At 33.8% G+C, this 14,888-nt stretch overlaps 1 protein-coding gene and 1 long non-coding RNA gene across 2 annotated transcripts; one reads left to right on the forward strand and one right to left on the reverse strand.

Annotated features, from left to right (window-relative positions):
* Window positions 1-672: 672 nt before the first annotated feature.
* LOC125499544 (uncharacterized) lies at window positions 673-7,351 on the reverse strand. Its single transcript, XR_007276444.2, has 3 exons — window positions 6,920-7,351; window positions 2,352-2,402; window positions 673-1,578 (listed from the first exon to the last, which is right to left on the reverse strand). It is a non-coding gene; the product is annotated as an uncharacterized LOC125499544 (long non-coding RNA).
* LOC104908560 (vignain) lies at window positions 1,146-3,028 on the forward strand. Its single transcript, XM_010697678.3, has 4 exons — window positions 1,146-1,602; window positions 1,841-2,076; window positions 2,309-2,449; window positions 2,550-3,028. The coding sequence occupies exons 1-4, from the start codon at window positions 1,146-1,148 to the stop codon at window positions 2,817-2,819; spliced, it is 1,104 nt and encodes a 367-aa protein (XP_010695980.1). The 3' UTR covers window positions 2,820-3,028.
* Window positions 7,352-14,888: the final 7,537 nt, after the last annotated feature.

A 14,888-nucleotide genomic window follows, 5' to 3' on the forward strand; every position in this document is an offset into this window, starting at 1 on the left:
AAAATACTACATGATATAACAAATTTTTTTCAAAACTAACTTTTAAAAGGTAAATTTCATAGAATTACCTTTTATATAATATTTTTCTTTTAAATCGTTATCACTTAACAATTTTAGTTATGTTTGATAGTTAAAACAAGGTTTGACAATCACGTGCTATTTACGTTAAGCACGTACCATAAACTCAAATGGATTATAGTTGAGCTACTAAGAGATTGCGGATCATTTGGGAGGGAGGGGAGTTGCGCTCTGACGAGGTCGTGGGTCGTTCCGATGGGAGGGGAACTTCTGGTAATGCGCTCACATGAGTAGCACGTGATAGTCAAACCTCGTTTTAATGATCAGCTTTAACTAAAACCGTTACAGAGTAAGAAGTTTGTTATAGGTAGCTTTTTTTTTTTTTGAAAATTTTCCTATTTAGAGTTACTGCCAATCAGCTTGTGATTAGTCACAGTATTAATCTTCTTTAATCTTATTCACGTTGAATAAGAACAATCTGATTTAATTAATTTTAGATTTGGTTGAAAATAGAATGATGCAATCTGGTACAAATCATAAATACTTTTCTGTTTTTCCATTTATACTAATATATTAAAAGACGTTCCTAAGCATGGAACGTTGCCACGTGGCGCCTTCAATTGGAGAATTTTATGCTATGTAATCCACATACACTAAAAAAACAGAAAATACATTATGTAAGATTCAATCCCGAGATCACAAGCACATATACTAATGTCTTAAACCACTAAACCAAGTGATACTTGATGTTAATATTTCAAAATAAAATATTGATAAATGAAAGATATAATTACCTGGGCGTAGCCCGGGCCTAATTAACTAGTAAAAGAAGTAACTCGAAAGGATGTGAACTCAACTTTTCCATCTTGTCCAAACTGATAAGAAATAACCCCCATGTAGACTCCCTTCAAACGATTCAGTGCTCTTGTTAAGTTGTTCTAACCTATAAGGCACCTTCATCTAAAATTCTAGACCAATAATTGCCCACCTTTAGTTTGTCATGTTTCTTTAGCACTCATCTATAAATACCTCTTTTCTCCTCCTAATTGATCCATCAACCATACACTTCTCTATATCACAAGTCTGCAAAAAAAAAAACCCAACGAAAACAAACATAAAAAAACAACATGGATTACAAGATCAAGTGCATATTGCTTGTATCCTTAGCTTTAGCAATGTTCATCGGCCTCTCGGAGGGGTTCGATTTCCATGAGAAGGAACTAGAATCTGAGGATCGTTTGTGGGAACTATATGAGAGGTGGCGTAGTCACCACACTGTGTCGAGGAGCCTTGATGACAAGCAAAAGAGATTCAATGTGTTCAAGGAAAATGTGAAGCATGTTCATAAAGTTAATAAGATGGACAAGCCTTACAAGCTTAAGTTGAACAAGTTTGCTGACATGACAAGTCACGAGTTCCTCAACCATTTTGCTGGTTCAAAGATCAGTCACCACAGGATGCTCCATGGCAAGATGACGAGCGGTAACGGTGGCTTCATGTATGCAGATGCCGATAATGTCCCGCCATCTGTTGATTGGAGGAAGAAGGGTGCTGTTACTCCTGTTAAGAACCAAGGCCAATGTGGTAAGTACAGGGTTACTTGTTCATTGAAATTTGCCATATAAGATAGTTTCTAAGTAATAAGATATTGCTTAATTTGGAACCATGCTAATCAAGATAAGACTTGTAAGAAACTTTTGGCACTAATTATGAACTTCAAAGTACTTTAACAACTGAAAAAGAGTCCATAAAGAAAATGACAGTTTCCTCCCAATTAATTAACTTTATTTCCTTATTTGCTCAACTTTTTTACTCTTCACAGGGAGTTGCTGGGCATTCTCAACAGTTGTATCAGTTGAGGGTATAAACCACATCAAAACAGAGAAGCTAGTTTCCTTGTCTGAACAAGAGCTTATTGACTGCGACACCTCACAGAACCAAGGATGCAATGGTGGTCTCATGGAATTGGCATTCGAATTCATCAAGCAAAAGGGTGGCCTTAACACTGAAGAAAACTACCCTTACACCGCTGAAGATGGCAAATGCGATAAGCTCAAGGTATCACTCCATGATTTACCAACTTCATTCTTGTACTTGAGTCACGCTATTTGGAAAACTGTTCTCGACGAACATGTGAGAAGGGACAATTTTGCACTAGGTGTACGCCCCACATCAGTTCCTCCTATATGTTCGTTAAAGAACAAGTAGCCCATCATTTAGCCTTTTTCTTCATTGATCCATCATAATTTCAGAATTCCATGAAATACTAATACTAACAATAACATTACAGATGGATGCTCCAAAAGTATCAATTGATGGACATGAGAATGTACCTGAGAATGATGAGGGAGCTCTGCTCAAGGCTGTTGCCCACCAACCTGTGTCTGTGGCCATTGATGCTGGGAGTTTAGATATGCAGTTCTATTCAGAGGTATAATCATATAAAAGAAAAGAAATTATAGAGCAACTTATAGATGTGAAATTTGAAATATTGATGCCAACTTTTCTTCAATGGTGATTAAAAAATACAGGGAGTGTTCACTGGAGAATGTGGGACAGACTTGAATCACGGTGTCGCAGCTGTGGGATACGGAACTACCCTTGACGGTACCAAGTACTGGATCGTGAAGAATTCATGGGGAGAAGAATGGGGTGAGAAGGGTTACATAAGGATGAAACGCGGTATCTCCAAGAAAGAAGGATTGTGTGGGATTGCAATGATGGCCTCATATCCTATCAAGAACTCTTCCAGCAATCCTTCATCTTCTGAGGATGGATACTCCAAGAAGGATGAACTCTAAACCAGATTTAGAGATGTTTGATATCTAGGATTGATGCACATTTACAGAATCACTCAAACTTTAAAGGCATTTTATGTGATTTCAAATTATACTTCATTTCAATTGTTGGAAACAATTCAGTAATCTGTTTTAAAGCAGGTTTAGAATAATAGTTAATACTTAATAGTGATGAAATAAAACCATCTCATAATATCATATTATGACTTGTACATGTGATTTCTCAGAAGTATGCCTAAACAGTGTATTATTCTGATAAAACTCAATGAGCTTGGCCAGAGAATGTTTGTAGTAAAACCAAGCATAAAAACAAGTTTGAAAACAAAATTAGTAAATTGATGATGCACTACTACAAGAAAACAGTTCCTTGAATCCTGCCAACACCAAGATCCACACTCCAAAGTAGCTTGCTATTGTTGTATCTCGTATGTCGTTGCCTTGAAGATGCCAGAGGGAAGTGGGGTGGGTTTCCTTTTTCTTTCTTTATTTAAAGAATTGCCATTCTAATTTGTTTCTATTGTTGACGTTACTGGAAGCGTTGAGCCCCATATTATTATGCGCAATTAGTATTAAAGATAAGACTCCGCAAAGAATATAGCCCAATTGGTACTAGTAATTTGCACATAACAGCAATAGTTTGTCTCAATTTTAGCCATTTTTACAAACATATATGGACACGTAAACTGAGTTAGAAACAGGTTCCCATACTTCACAAATACCAAAATCAAAATAGATCGTCCCACTCAAATTGTAAAATTTCTGATGAACGGAAACATATTAGGATCAGGAACCCCTTCAGATATCGCAGGGGAAAAGAACAAAACCAAGCATTGCTGATCTAAAGAAAGGAGAAACTGAGGAAGTTGTTATACAAGATAATCTTATACAAGTTGTTGGCTACTCCTATGATTAGGAAATAGGCGATGACCCGTGGGGTAAATAGAAAAGGAAAATGTATGGTTAGTTCCAATAAGATGATTGCTATGCATGACTTATGGGAGCACCCATACTCCCATTTCAAGTCTTTGAGACTTTAACAAGAAAGTTAAGGGGGCACATTTCGCAAGACAAGCTCAGGAAATAAGATTGCACGGCAGTCCTACACTGTCTACGCAAACCCAATCAAACCCAAATCAAGAAGTAGCAAAGAAGTGTAAGTTACACGACATTTATCAAACCAAAGAACAGTACGTGTAAAATTCGTTTTACAAAAATCTTCGCTCCGCTTGCTTCGCATTCCTCTCCAATCGTCTTAAGAAAATGTGCAGTTGGAGAAATTCTACAACTGTCAGCTGACAGCTACTACTGCAACTTCTTGCTAGAGTTTCGGTAAAGAACCATAACATCGAGGTAAACCTAGTGCAGATTTTTTTTCCCAAGAGAAGAGATGAAGTGAAAGAATGCAAGGCCTTTGAAGTAATACTACAGAGAAAATATCAAGAAACGGAACTATATTACATTATCTTAATTGGTGCTCTCGTAGGATGTAACCTACTAATGGTTCGACAAAAAGAATCTTCAGAAGGGCCTTAATTAGTTACACTTACACATCTCTACTATTACCAGAAAATAAATAGCAAACTAAGGCTATGTTCAGTTCACCTGAAATTTTCTGATCTGAACTTATCTGATCTGATCTGATCTGATCTGAACTTATTTTTTCTGATCTGATCTGATCTGAACTTATTTTTTCTGATCTGATCTGATCTGAACTTATTTTTTCTGATCTGATCTGATCTGATCTGATCTGATCTGATCTGATCTGATCTGAACTTATTTTTTCAACAAGATCTTATCTTTTATAAGTATATATTATTACTATTATATTATTACTTTGTAAATCATTATTATGCAATACATTATAAGATATTCTTTATAGTGTTACTATTATTATCATTTTATTTCTATTACAACTTTTATACAACTTTTATTATTAATAATAATTATTATTATTATCATTATTATAAGAACAACAATAATAATTATAATCATAATTATTATTATTACTAAAAATAATTATATAACTCAAGTCATTATTTTATAAGAGCAGTTATACAATGTTTCACACTTTTCCTTAAAAAAACTTTCACACTTGAGAAGTCGGCAAACTGAACTCTTTTTTTTCCATATAAAATAGAACAAGATATACAAACAACTATGACTTGAGCAAAAAATAAATAAATATCGTGCAACTTCAAATAGCTAGAGAGATTTGAAATTCGGTAGGAAGAGGTATACCGAATCTAAATTTATAATTTGTATCTCACACTTAGCTTATTTTGAAATGTAATCCGAACATAGTAGTTTCGTTATCATGAATTTGAGATATCATATTTTATATATTTCTTATTTTTGCGTCAATCTTATGTTCTTAACACGTGGCTTTTAATTTTCTATTATTTAATAACAACAAAATAACTTAATATAATAATAACAATGACATTTATAATGGTAACAATAAGATTAATAATAATTACCAATATTAATAATTAATAAGTACAACAACAACAATAATAATAATTCTTTTGAACAAATGTACTAGTAAATAATAATACCCCCTTTGTATTTTTTTTATCTTTGTCACTTAGAATCTTGACACTATTCACAATAAGAGATAATCTTTTAAAATTTTCTCAATATATAAGAAAAAATATAGTCATGTGGGGTCTTGTTTGATTCGTCTCAATGAGTACTTTATTAATATTCAATTATTATAATTTTTATTAATATGTAGTGAAAGATATTTAATAATAATAAGTTTTTAAATATAAGCATGATATGATCTGAACTGATCTGATCTGATCTGATCTGATCTGATCTGATCTGGTCTGATCTGATCTGATCTGATCTGATCTGAACTTATTTTTCTGATCTGATCTGATCTGAACTTATTTTTTCTGATCTGATCTGATCTGATCTGATCTGATCTGATTAGATCTGAAATAAGCAAAAATAAGGTGAACTGAACATAGCCTAAGTAACAAGTCCGAAATTTAAAAAATGCCAAAAAGGATAAAAATCCCAGATAAATTTATATTTCATCTAGTGGGAGAAAATCTGCTTGCCCTATGTTACTCGAACTCTTCAATTCACCTAAGTACCCGTGTCGGATTCTTGACACTCAAATCTCAATGACTCAAACGTGGTTGGAACACTTGGACACTTCATTTTGGTGCAAAATCATGAAAAGTTTTACCAAATAGCCGAGTTGGATCCTTGGGCACGTATCCGAGTACCTGAGTCCAAGTAAACAGTCTGCGCCTATTTGTGCAACGCGAGACTTTGCATTAACACCCAATATTCACAATTCTACTCGTTATCAGGTAGCAATTTCAGAATTTAGGGGGCGTTTGGTATTTTTTTTTTCGATTAGGAAATTAAGTCAGCCCAAAGACTAACCCCTACAAGGCAACTAGCTTGTAGGAAACACCAACACATTGGCTAATAAGGCATACATAGCATGTTAAGGAAATACCCCACCATTATGCTGGGGGCAAGGATCAAACCCTTGACCACAGGGGCCAAGGGGGAGTGCTCTACCCACTTGAGCTAACTCCTATCCTTAAGGGGCGCTTGGTATGATTAATGGAAACAGAATGGAAAGAATTTGGATAAGGAGTGGGAATGTAAATAATAATTGTTACCTTTAATAGTTGTTTGGTATCCTAATGGAATGAAAATAATTGAGAGTTTTATGATTGAGGAAGGAAACGTGATTTGTTTCCACTAGTTTGATAAGGGTAACAAATAGGGGATTGTGAATCACTTTGAAAACGGTATTTGTTACTTAACACTCAAAACAAACAATTTGAAATGAAAACACTTATTTGAATCTCTTTCCTACATCAAATTTTTCTATACCAAACACGCTCTCAATCGATTTTCTGAGTGAATCAATTAGTAGTAGTTATTAGGTTTTTAGAAAACAAAATGCGAAATTCCAATTGAATTATAAAGCTGCTAGCTCAGGAAATGGACTCATGATGCTCATTATGAAGATTAAACAAGAGTAGATTGAAAAAAGACGAATTCAGAATACAAAATAAATCTAGAAAGCAGCAACTATAATCATAATTAACAAAAATTAAGAAAGATTAGAGTACCTGGAAAAGCGCGATCAATGGAGATGGTCAGTCAACCCATAGTCAATGGAGAGACAAAAATACCGGGAAAGCATTGCAACTATATACAGTACAGTCTACAGTGACCAGACTTTTTTTTTTTTTTTTTTTCAGACATGGGCATGTTTTACTTGGTTTTTGAGTCCACTAGCTTTTTAAGCACGCATGTGCGATGATAATTTTTTAGTTGTGATATTTTGTAATGTCGAGTAGGTAGTTTTACGTGAACGCAATGCATGTAGTGACAACTCATTATAGTAGTTTAAGTTGACAGTTTTTCAATAAAATTTATATTTTGTTAAACTCATTATTAGAAGTTATCTTCAGCAAAATTAAGTTTGAATCAGTTTAGATAGGTTCATATAAGCAAAAATATCATTATATACACGCGATGCATGTGACAATATATTAATATTAATAGTGACATGAGAAGGGTGTTAATCAACTAACTTAAGAGTGTAATATTTATGTTGAATATTGATGAGCATTTGCATTGCTCTAGTGTAATATGTTGAGGTAGGACATGTTATGTTAATATTTGGTAAACAATTCAACAACTCTCCTTTAAAACAATTATCTATGTTATGTTTTTTATTTGTTTAAATACATATACTTTATAGGAGTATTTTATGAGTAGTATTTCAATTTAATTTCACTGGATAGTTGATGTTTTTAGGCTTAGTAGTGCTTCAATAAAAAAATTATATATTGATATTATATGATAATGTATGTTCATCTCTTTAATTATTTATTATCCCTTTGATTATGATCCCCAAAAAAAAGTAAATAAAAATTAAAATTCTCTAAAGTTTCTTAATTATTTAATTTTATGGTTTGTTAATACATGTTATTTGAAATTTCTATTGCAACTGAGAGTTTAGATAATAATAATAATCTTTACAAATCTTTGCTTTTATGACTGTTTGAAAATTGGTTTTAGTCATCAATTTATATTTTCAATTGTGAGTTTTCTCTTTTTTCACATATTGGTAATGTAGAACTTTCTTCATTACCCATATCCATAAATGAGGAAAGAATTACGAAAATCTTTTTTTATTATTTTGTGAGATTAAGGGTATATAAGTCTTTTCAAGAGGGGACACCATAACTCCCCCTTGGCTTATGTAATAGAGATATGATCAATATGACTTGCGTGGACCCGATTCACGTTAACATTAGTATCCACCAGGCCAAAAGCACGTATTATTACTGAACAATCCAATTGTTTCATTCGAAAACCCACTATATTATGCAGAAATCTACTATATCATTCAAACACGTAATATCATGCAGAAACTCACTATATCATTCAGATACACAATATATCATGCAGAAATTCGCTATATCATTCATACACATACTATATCATGCAAACACACTATATCATTCAAACACTCATTATATCATGCAAAAACCAAGTCATTCTATATGTTAGAACACATTTCACAATATATACTACACAACTTAGATCTCCTGTATGTTAAGACATTTTAATTGATTCCTCCATTATATTGCATATAATTTTACTATATGTTTTCGGTTAATAAAATCTACTATATTGTATATAAGTTCATTATATCTCTGTATAACTCACTATATGAAGTTAATATCACTTATCAATCCGGTGCACACTAACTTAGTGTGCATCAGGTCCATTTAAGCTTTTTACCATACAATGTATGCCAAAAATAGATAATTCCTCGTGTCTTTGCTTTGGTGTTTGTCTCCTCCATGGATAAGGTTCATGCTGATGATTGAATTTGAGTGTGTGATAGTATGAAATATTCAACTTCTATTCGTCACCTCAAAATTATTTAAAATCTCTCTAACTATCATCTGAATGTATCGTTATACCATTGGCTACTTTTTATCATTTTACTTTACTTTAGCATTTGAAATTTTAACTTCATTTCAAATCTTTATTTTACCAATTTCTATGTTGGACCCATAGACACAACGTCTAATCTGGATGTTGGACCCATGGACACATCTGGCCTAGACGTTGGTCTCATGAATACAATGTCTAGGCCAGACGTTGTGTCCATGGGTCCAACGTCTGAGCCAAACGTTTATCCCATGGACACAATGTCCAGACATTGTGTTCATGGGTCGAACGTATAGGCCAGACGTTGTGTTCATGGGTCCAACGTACATGCCAAACGTTAGGCCCATGGACACATTTTTTTTTTACTAATTTTTTTTTTTTATATATTAAAAATGATAATATTTAACTTTTAAAAATATATTTTATATTATATGTAAAATTAAATTCAATTAGGTACTAAATAAAAAAAAATGAAATAAGATTAATTTGGTTAAACTTATATGTGAATATTGTTACGTGATGATTCTTTCATGTAATTAACGGTGATTTGTTTGTTCAGGAGCCTATTGTTGATGAGATTAATTATAACCCGTATTTCGACAATAGTCTAGAATTTCAAGCTCGTGATGTTGCTACCGAGTGGTGTAGGAACATTGTCGTTGACCTTGTATTTTTCTTGACGATCTACTTCACAAAAGAATTGTCAACTTTTGGATTGTGATCGTGGCAAGAAGAAAGAACCTTGTGATTTCAGTACAACAATTAGATGAAAAACAAAGAGAAAAGCATGCATGTGGTTGTGAATTTAGGTTGTTCCTTGTTCTGAAAAACGACTATGCGTATTGGGTAGCCGAGACTAAGGTTAAAAAACCACCCAATGATGTTATACCCGGAGGGCCATCGACAAATCAGCGGTCTCAATCCCTTTGCCAAGAAGTTTGTTGGAGAACTAACTTCATCCCATGTAAAACTACGACACATCATGAAAGCCATTAAAGGTGCATTTCCGTCTTTAAAGCCTAACATGAGGCACATCTACAATTGTAGAGATGTATTGATAAGGGCGAGATCAAAAGGCAGAAATGCAGCCTAGTAGTTTCTTCATCAGGCCGTTGAAAGCAAATATCTGCTTTGGCTTCAACGAGATGAGTAAGGTGACAAATTCATTCATTGCACTCCCAACGTTCGTGAATTTAATGCGTATGTATCCGCACGTGATCCACATTGATGCAATGCACAAGACAAACAAGTACATATATCCTTTGGTGGATATTGTTGGAGTGACACCAACCGACAAGAATTTTCTTGTTGCATGGGCATTGTTGCAGCATGAGGATGCTCAGAGCTATCGCTGGATGTTGGAAAGACTGAAAAACGTCATTGGAAAGAGTGTGGCTCCCAATGCCATTGTGATTGACCGAAATATAGCTTTGGTAAAATATATCTCGGAAGTTTTTCCCAACTCTAATCATCTACTTTTCACGTGGCATATCAATCATGAATTCATGATGTGGAGGCACAACTCATAAAGAGGTGTGGTGGGAAAAAATAAGATGTGTAATATCCTAAAAATTTAACCATACTTAACATTAATTAGTGATAATTACCACTAATTTAACTAAGATTTAATTGTTTTAAATTACCATGTTAAACATAAATTATCATGTTATATTTAGTTTTAAAATAACATGAATGAAAAAGGTTGATCCTATTCTGTTTGTTTAACCCTTAGGACAAAAAATAAAATATAGATATCACCACAACGTACATGTATAATGAAAGTTGAAACAATAAACAATTTTTTGATTTTATAAATGAAAGGAAAAAAACATTATCCAATTAAAGTTGACTCCTTTCTTCCTCCTTCATTTCTTCCTCTTCTATAGCTAACATATACTCCCTCCGTTTCATTTTTAATTGTTACACTTTGACATTTTACATTATTCACAAATTGCACTTTGACCCTTGTTTGTGATTTATACGTGAATAAAAACATATTCATCTGGGATCTTGTTAGATTCGTCTTAGTATGTATTTTATTAATATGTATTTTTTATAATTCTTACAAATACGAAACTAAAAATATATGTCCTCAAAGTTTTACATTAGCATGCGTGAAAAGTGTAAGTGTGTAGATTAAAATGAAATAGAGGGAGCAGCAAACACACCCAACTTGATCAGCTTTTTCTCTGCCCAAGCCAAACACCATCTAAGTCAACATTTCAAGAGACTTGGTTCCCCAGACCTCCAACTCCATCAAAAATCCATGGTTTTCAATGCACGTTTTGCCGATTACGGATTACCCTCAACAAAACTCATGGTTAGGCTCCAACCATGGCTATAAATAGCCACCTTTGCTCAAGCACACTCATGACTTTTCATTACTACAGTTCTTCCTCCCTCAAAGATCGCCAGAAACAACCAGTTTTAGAGGGCCCAAAAATCTCCTCTTTCCTCTCTCCTCTGGTTTTTGGGTTGCGAACCTTGCCGCCATCATCCTTTGCGTCCCCTGCCGCCTTCAATCGCTTCGCCGCAGCACAACCACCGTTAACCCCGCCCCGTTTCTCTCTCGTCTTCCTCTCTCGCGTTCTGTCCCCTGCATCACCTTCTTGCTTCCGCACCGAGACCGGAGGCCAACGAACGCCTCTAAGCTTTTGCCGCCGCGTCGCACTGCCTGCACTGCTGCCCAGCTTGCCGGAAGCCGCCTCGTCGGAGCTTCTTTTTCACCCTCGCTGCACCTTCGTCGCTGCTCAAAGTTGAGCACAGATATAAATACGTACCACTTTCAATTTTTTTCTAATTTTCTAGTTTAATAGTTTGAGCCCAAAATTGTTCATTAGTTTAATAGTTTGGACTAATTCATTTAGTTAATTGGATAGGCTGAATATACATTATGGATATTTGGACCAAGCTAATTTGATTATATTATGTAAAACCATTTATTCACCTAGATTAATCTGAATTTAATGAATGAGTAGTAGAAATAATTGAGTTGTATAAATGTTTTTGTGTCAATTATTTTAATTCATTAGTTAACTATGACCTTAATCGAGTTTACTCATGGTACACCCGAGCATGGTACACCCAGAGGTATCTTTGTAATAAATTAGAACTTCAGGTGCTCATTTGACATCAAATTTGCTCATATGGGTATTTTGTTCATTTACTCATTTGCTCATTTTGCTCATTTTGTAATAAAAGTGTTTGCTCATTTTCTTAAATGAGTAGAAATGTTTGCTCATTTGCTCATTTGTTCATTTTGCTCATTTGCTCATATGCTTATTCGCTCATTTGAAGAAAATAGTCTTGGGTGTACCATGAACATGGTACACCCAGGTATACTATAAATATTCTCACCTTAATCTAAGAAACTTAATATGATTTTACGGTTTAATTAATGAATGAATTCTAATAACTTTACTTAATTATATAATTTGAGTATAAGTTGTAACATATATTTTTACTCATCTTATACACATGATATTTAATTAATTCGCTTTATCAATTTAGTACGACTGAATAATAATATTATGGAAATCAATTGATTAATAGTAGTAATCTTGTTTAATAATGATTGGTTTAATGATAAGTTAAGAGTAACGCAAATCGACTATTGCTAATCTATCATCTTATGGCTTAAAACAATAAGTATTACATTATTAGAAAGATAATGATATGATGGACCTTATGATTATAATTTAAGTAATAAGCTCTAATAATAAGGCATAAAACTAAGTTTAGGAAATTCACCATTTATTAATATTACTATTCTTGACTAAGTGTTTGGAATTCAAAAGTAAAAAAAAATCATTTTATCTACATTAAGTGGCCAAATTGGCGTATTATCAAATCATGCCCAATTGCTACATCGGTAGATATAGGAATTTTAAGAATACGCCTTAACGACCAATGGTTAACAATGGCTCTGATGGGCGGTTTTGCTAGAATAGGCAATAATGAGATCACTATTTTTAGTTAATGAGGCTGAGAAGGGTAGATTGAAAAGGATAAAGGATATTACAAGCCTCCCCGACTATCAAGGTTGTGAAGGAGGAATCCAGGTAACGCCTACCACTAGCACCCGCACTCCCCCTTCCAACTATGTTTTATACGATGTTTATGGCGATGATTTATATGGTGTGCGGGGTATGAAATATTTGTTTATGTAAACGATATTTATTAAATGATTTGATGTTATGAAGTATGACGACTTTGATATTACAAGAATATAATGATGATTATGTGTATAATTATGTAATGTTAAAATAAACGAAACATGATAAAGTTCAAGTGAAAGAAGGTTCTTGGCAGTATCTCGTGGGTACCGCAAGTGTCACCTTTGTCGTGATCGCCCTTATGGTTAATGATTGGGAATCGAAAGTGTCACCTTTGTCGCAACCACCCTTCTGTCAATAATGTGGCACCGAAAATGAAATGCTGACATGATGTAATTGCCGATGGTAATTGTTGTTTTCGATGCGTAGCATATATTTATTTATATACTTGAATTGGTCGTCTAAGGGTCGTGGCAAACCATCTAGGTCGGCCAATAGTCATCATCCCTTGATAGTAATATATTTATTTATATACTTGAATTGTTTGTTTCGTATAATTGTACACATTTAATTAAATTTGTTTATAATAACTTTGAAGGGTAGAGATTCAATATGGAAAATCTTCCATACTTTCATAAACATCCATTAGCAATCCAAGAACACATAAAAGGCTGACATGATGTAATTGCCGATGGTAATTGTTGTTTTCGATGCGTAGCATATGCTTTTCGATCAGTAGTGAGTGAATTGCATCAAAATGGTGCTCAATTTCATTGGGTATATGGCCGGGATCTCAAAGAGGCAATTAGGCATATTCGATGGGAAGGTGCATGTTGTGGGGAGGAACATTACATGCAGGCCATTGCAGACTTTTACCCCATTGTGAACCACTATATAAGCACAACATTTTTCTTTTCCTCTCTTACATGACGTATTGATATGTTAGCTACAATTTTCCACTTGATGTTGGGGGCAGAGCCTGCCACAAAGGGAGTTAGCCATAGCTCATCTAGGGTCATTCGGCTTCAACTTCGCTGAGGACATCCGAGCCCTATGATTCCTTCACAGTTTCAAGTTGCTTCTCCATTTGTTCGTCCTTAGGCAACGCATTATTTAGCAAGGACCAGAGATCGGGTACATCAATGTGTTAATTTTTATGATTGTGTTAATTCTATGAACTGACAGGCTAAAGTCGTATCACCTTATCAAAAGTAATCCTAAAGTCGTCTAACAAATAGTAGTCAGGGAAGTAGGGTCGAATCCACAGAGAAACAATTTTCTTTTCCTAATTGTCAGTCAAATCTAGAGTATAGGAACGATTGTTTGTGAGTAATTAAACTAAAACTAGACTATAACTATATCAAGAATTATCAATAATAAAAAGTCTAGGGCATAGGTTCACCAATGATCAATATTTCGGGATAAAATACAAAAGTCAACAATTAATGATGCAGTTAAATAGATTGATTCGCTCTCTCAAGTCTAAAACAACCATAGAACGGTATTAACAGGCTCTTGCAATTTATTAATACCAACTCTAACTTATTGAAACTAGCCTTAATATCAAGTTTATACCTCTCGGCGCATAACCTAATATTGCAACACTATAACAATCAAATCTGGCCAAATTGGATTGAATAGACATAAAAACATTCAATAGGAATCAACATGCATCGATAAAAATTAATACTTTAATAAACATCCCTTCCTAATTGATCATGGATCCCCCTAAACCCTAGAACTAGACTACTCAATCATAAGACATTTTCATAATTAAATAAGCAAACATGAATTAATAATAAAGGATTGAATAGGAATAAGAAGAGAAAAGAAATAATACCAATTGTAGAACCAATCTTGCAAAAATCAAAGCTTCTATTGAAAATTCAATGTAATTGGGGAAAAAGCAAAACTAGGGTTCTTCACTAATAGAGAGAAAAAAGAGTTCTAATCTTTAATGAATTAATGATGGAGAAAACAAAATAGAAAATAAGATAGGAAAATAATATTCCATTGAGTCTTTATACCTTTCTATTTCTAAAACAACTAGAAAAAATAGAGTCTAATTCGT

The sequence above is a fragment of the Beta vulgaris genome, chromosome 7, assembly GCF_026745355.1.
Source record: "Beta vulgaris subsp. vulgaris cultivar EL10 chromosome 7, EL10.2, whole genome shotgun sequence".
Taxonomy (NCBI): Eukaryota; Viridiplantae; Streptophyta; class Magnoliopsida; order Caryophyllales; family Amaranthaceae; genus Beta; species Beta vulgaris.

Coding starts and splice junctions, on each gene's coding strand:
- LOC104908560 (XM_010697678.3), top strand. CDS start 1,146: ATGGATTACAAGATCAAGTGCATATTGCTTGTATCCTTAGCTTTAGCA. Junction 2,077..2,308: donor GCAAATGCGATAAGCTCAAG/GTATCACTCCAT, acceptor ATAACATTACAG/ATGGATGCTCCAAAAGTATC. Junction 2,450..2,549: donor ATATGCAGTTCTATTCAGAG/GTATAATCATAT, acceptor TAAAAAATACAG/GGAGTGTTCACTGGAGAATG.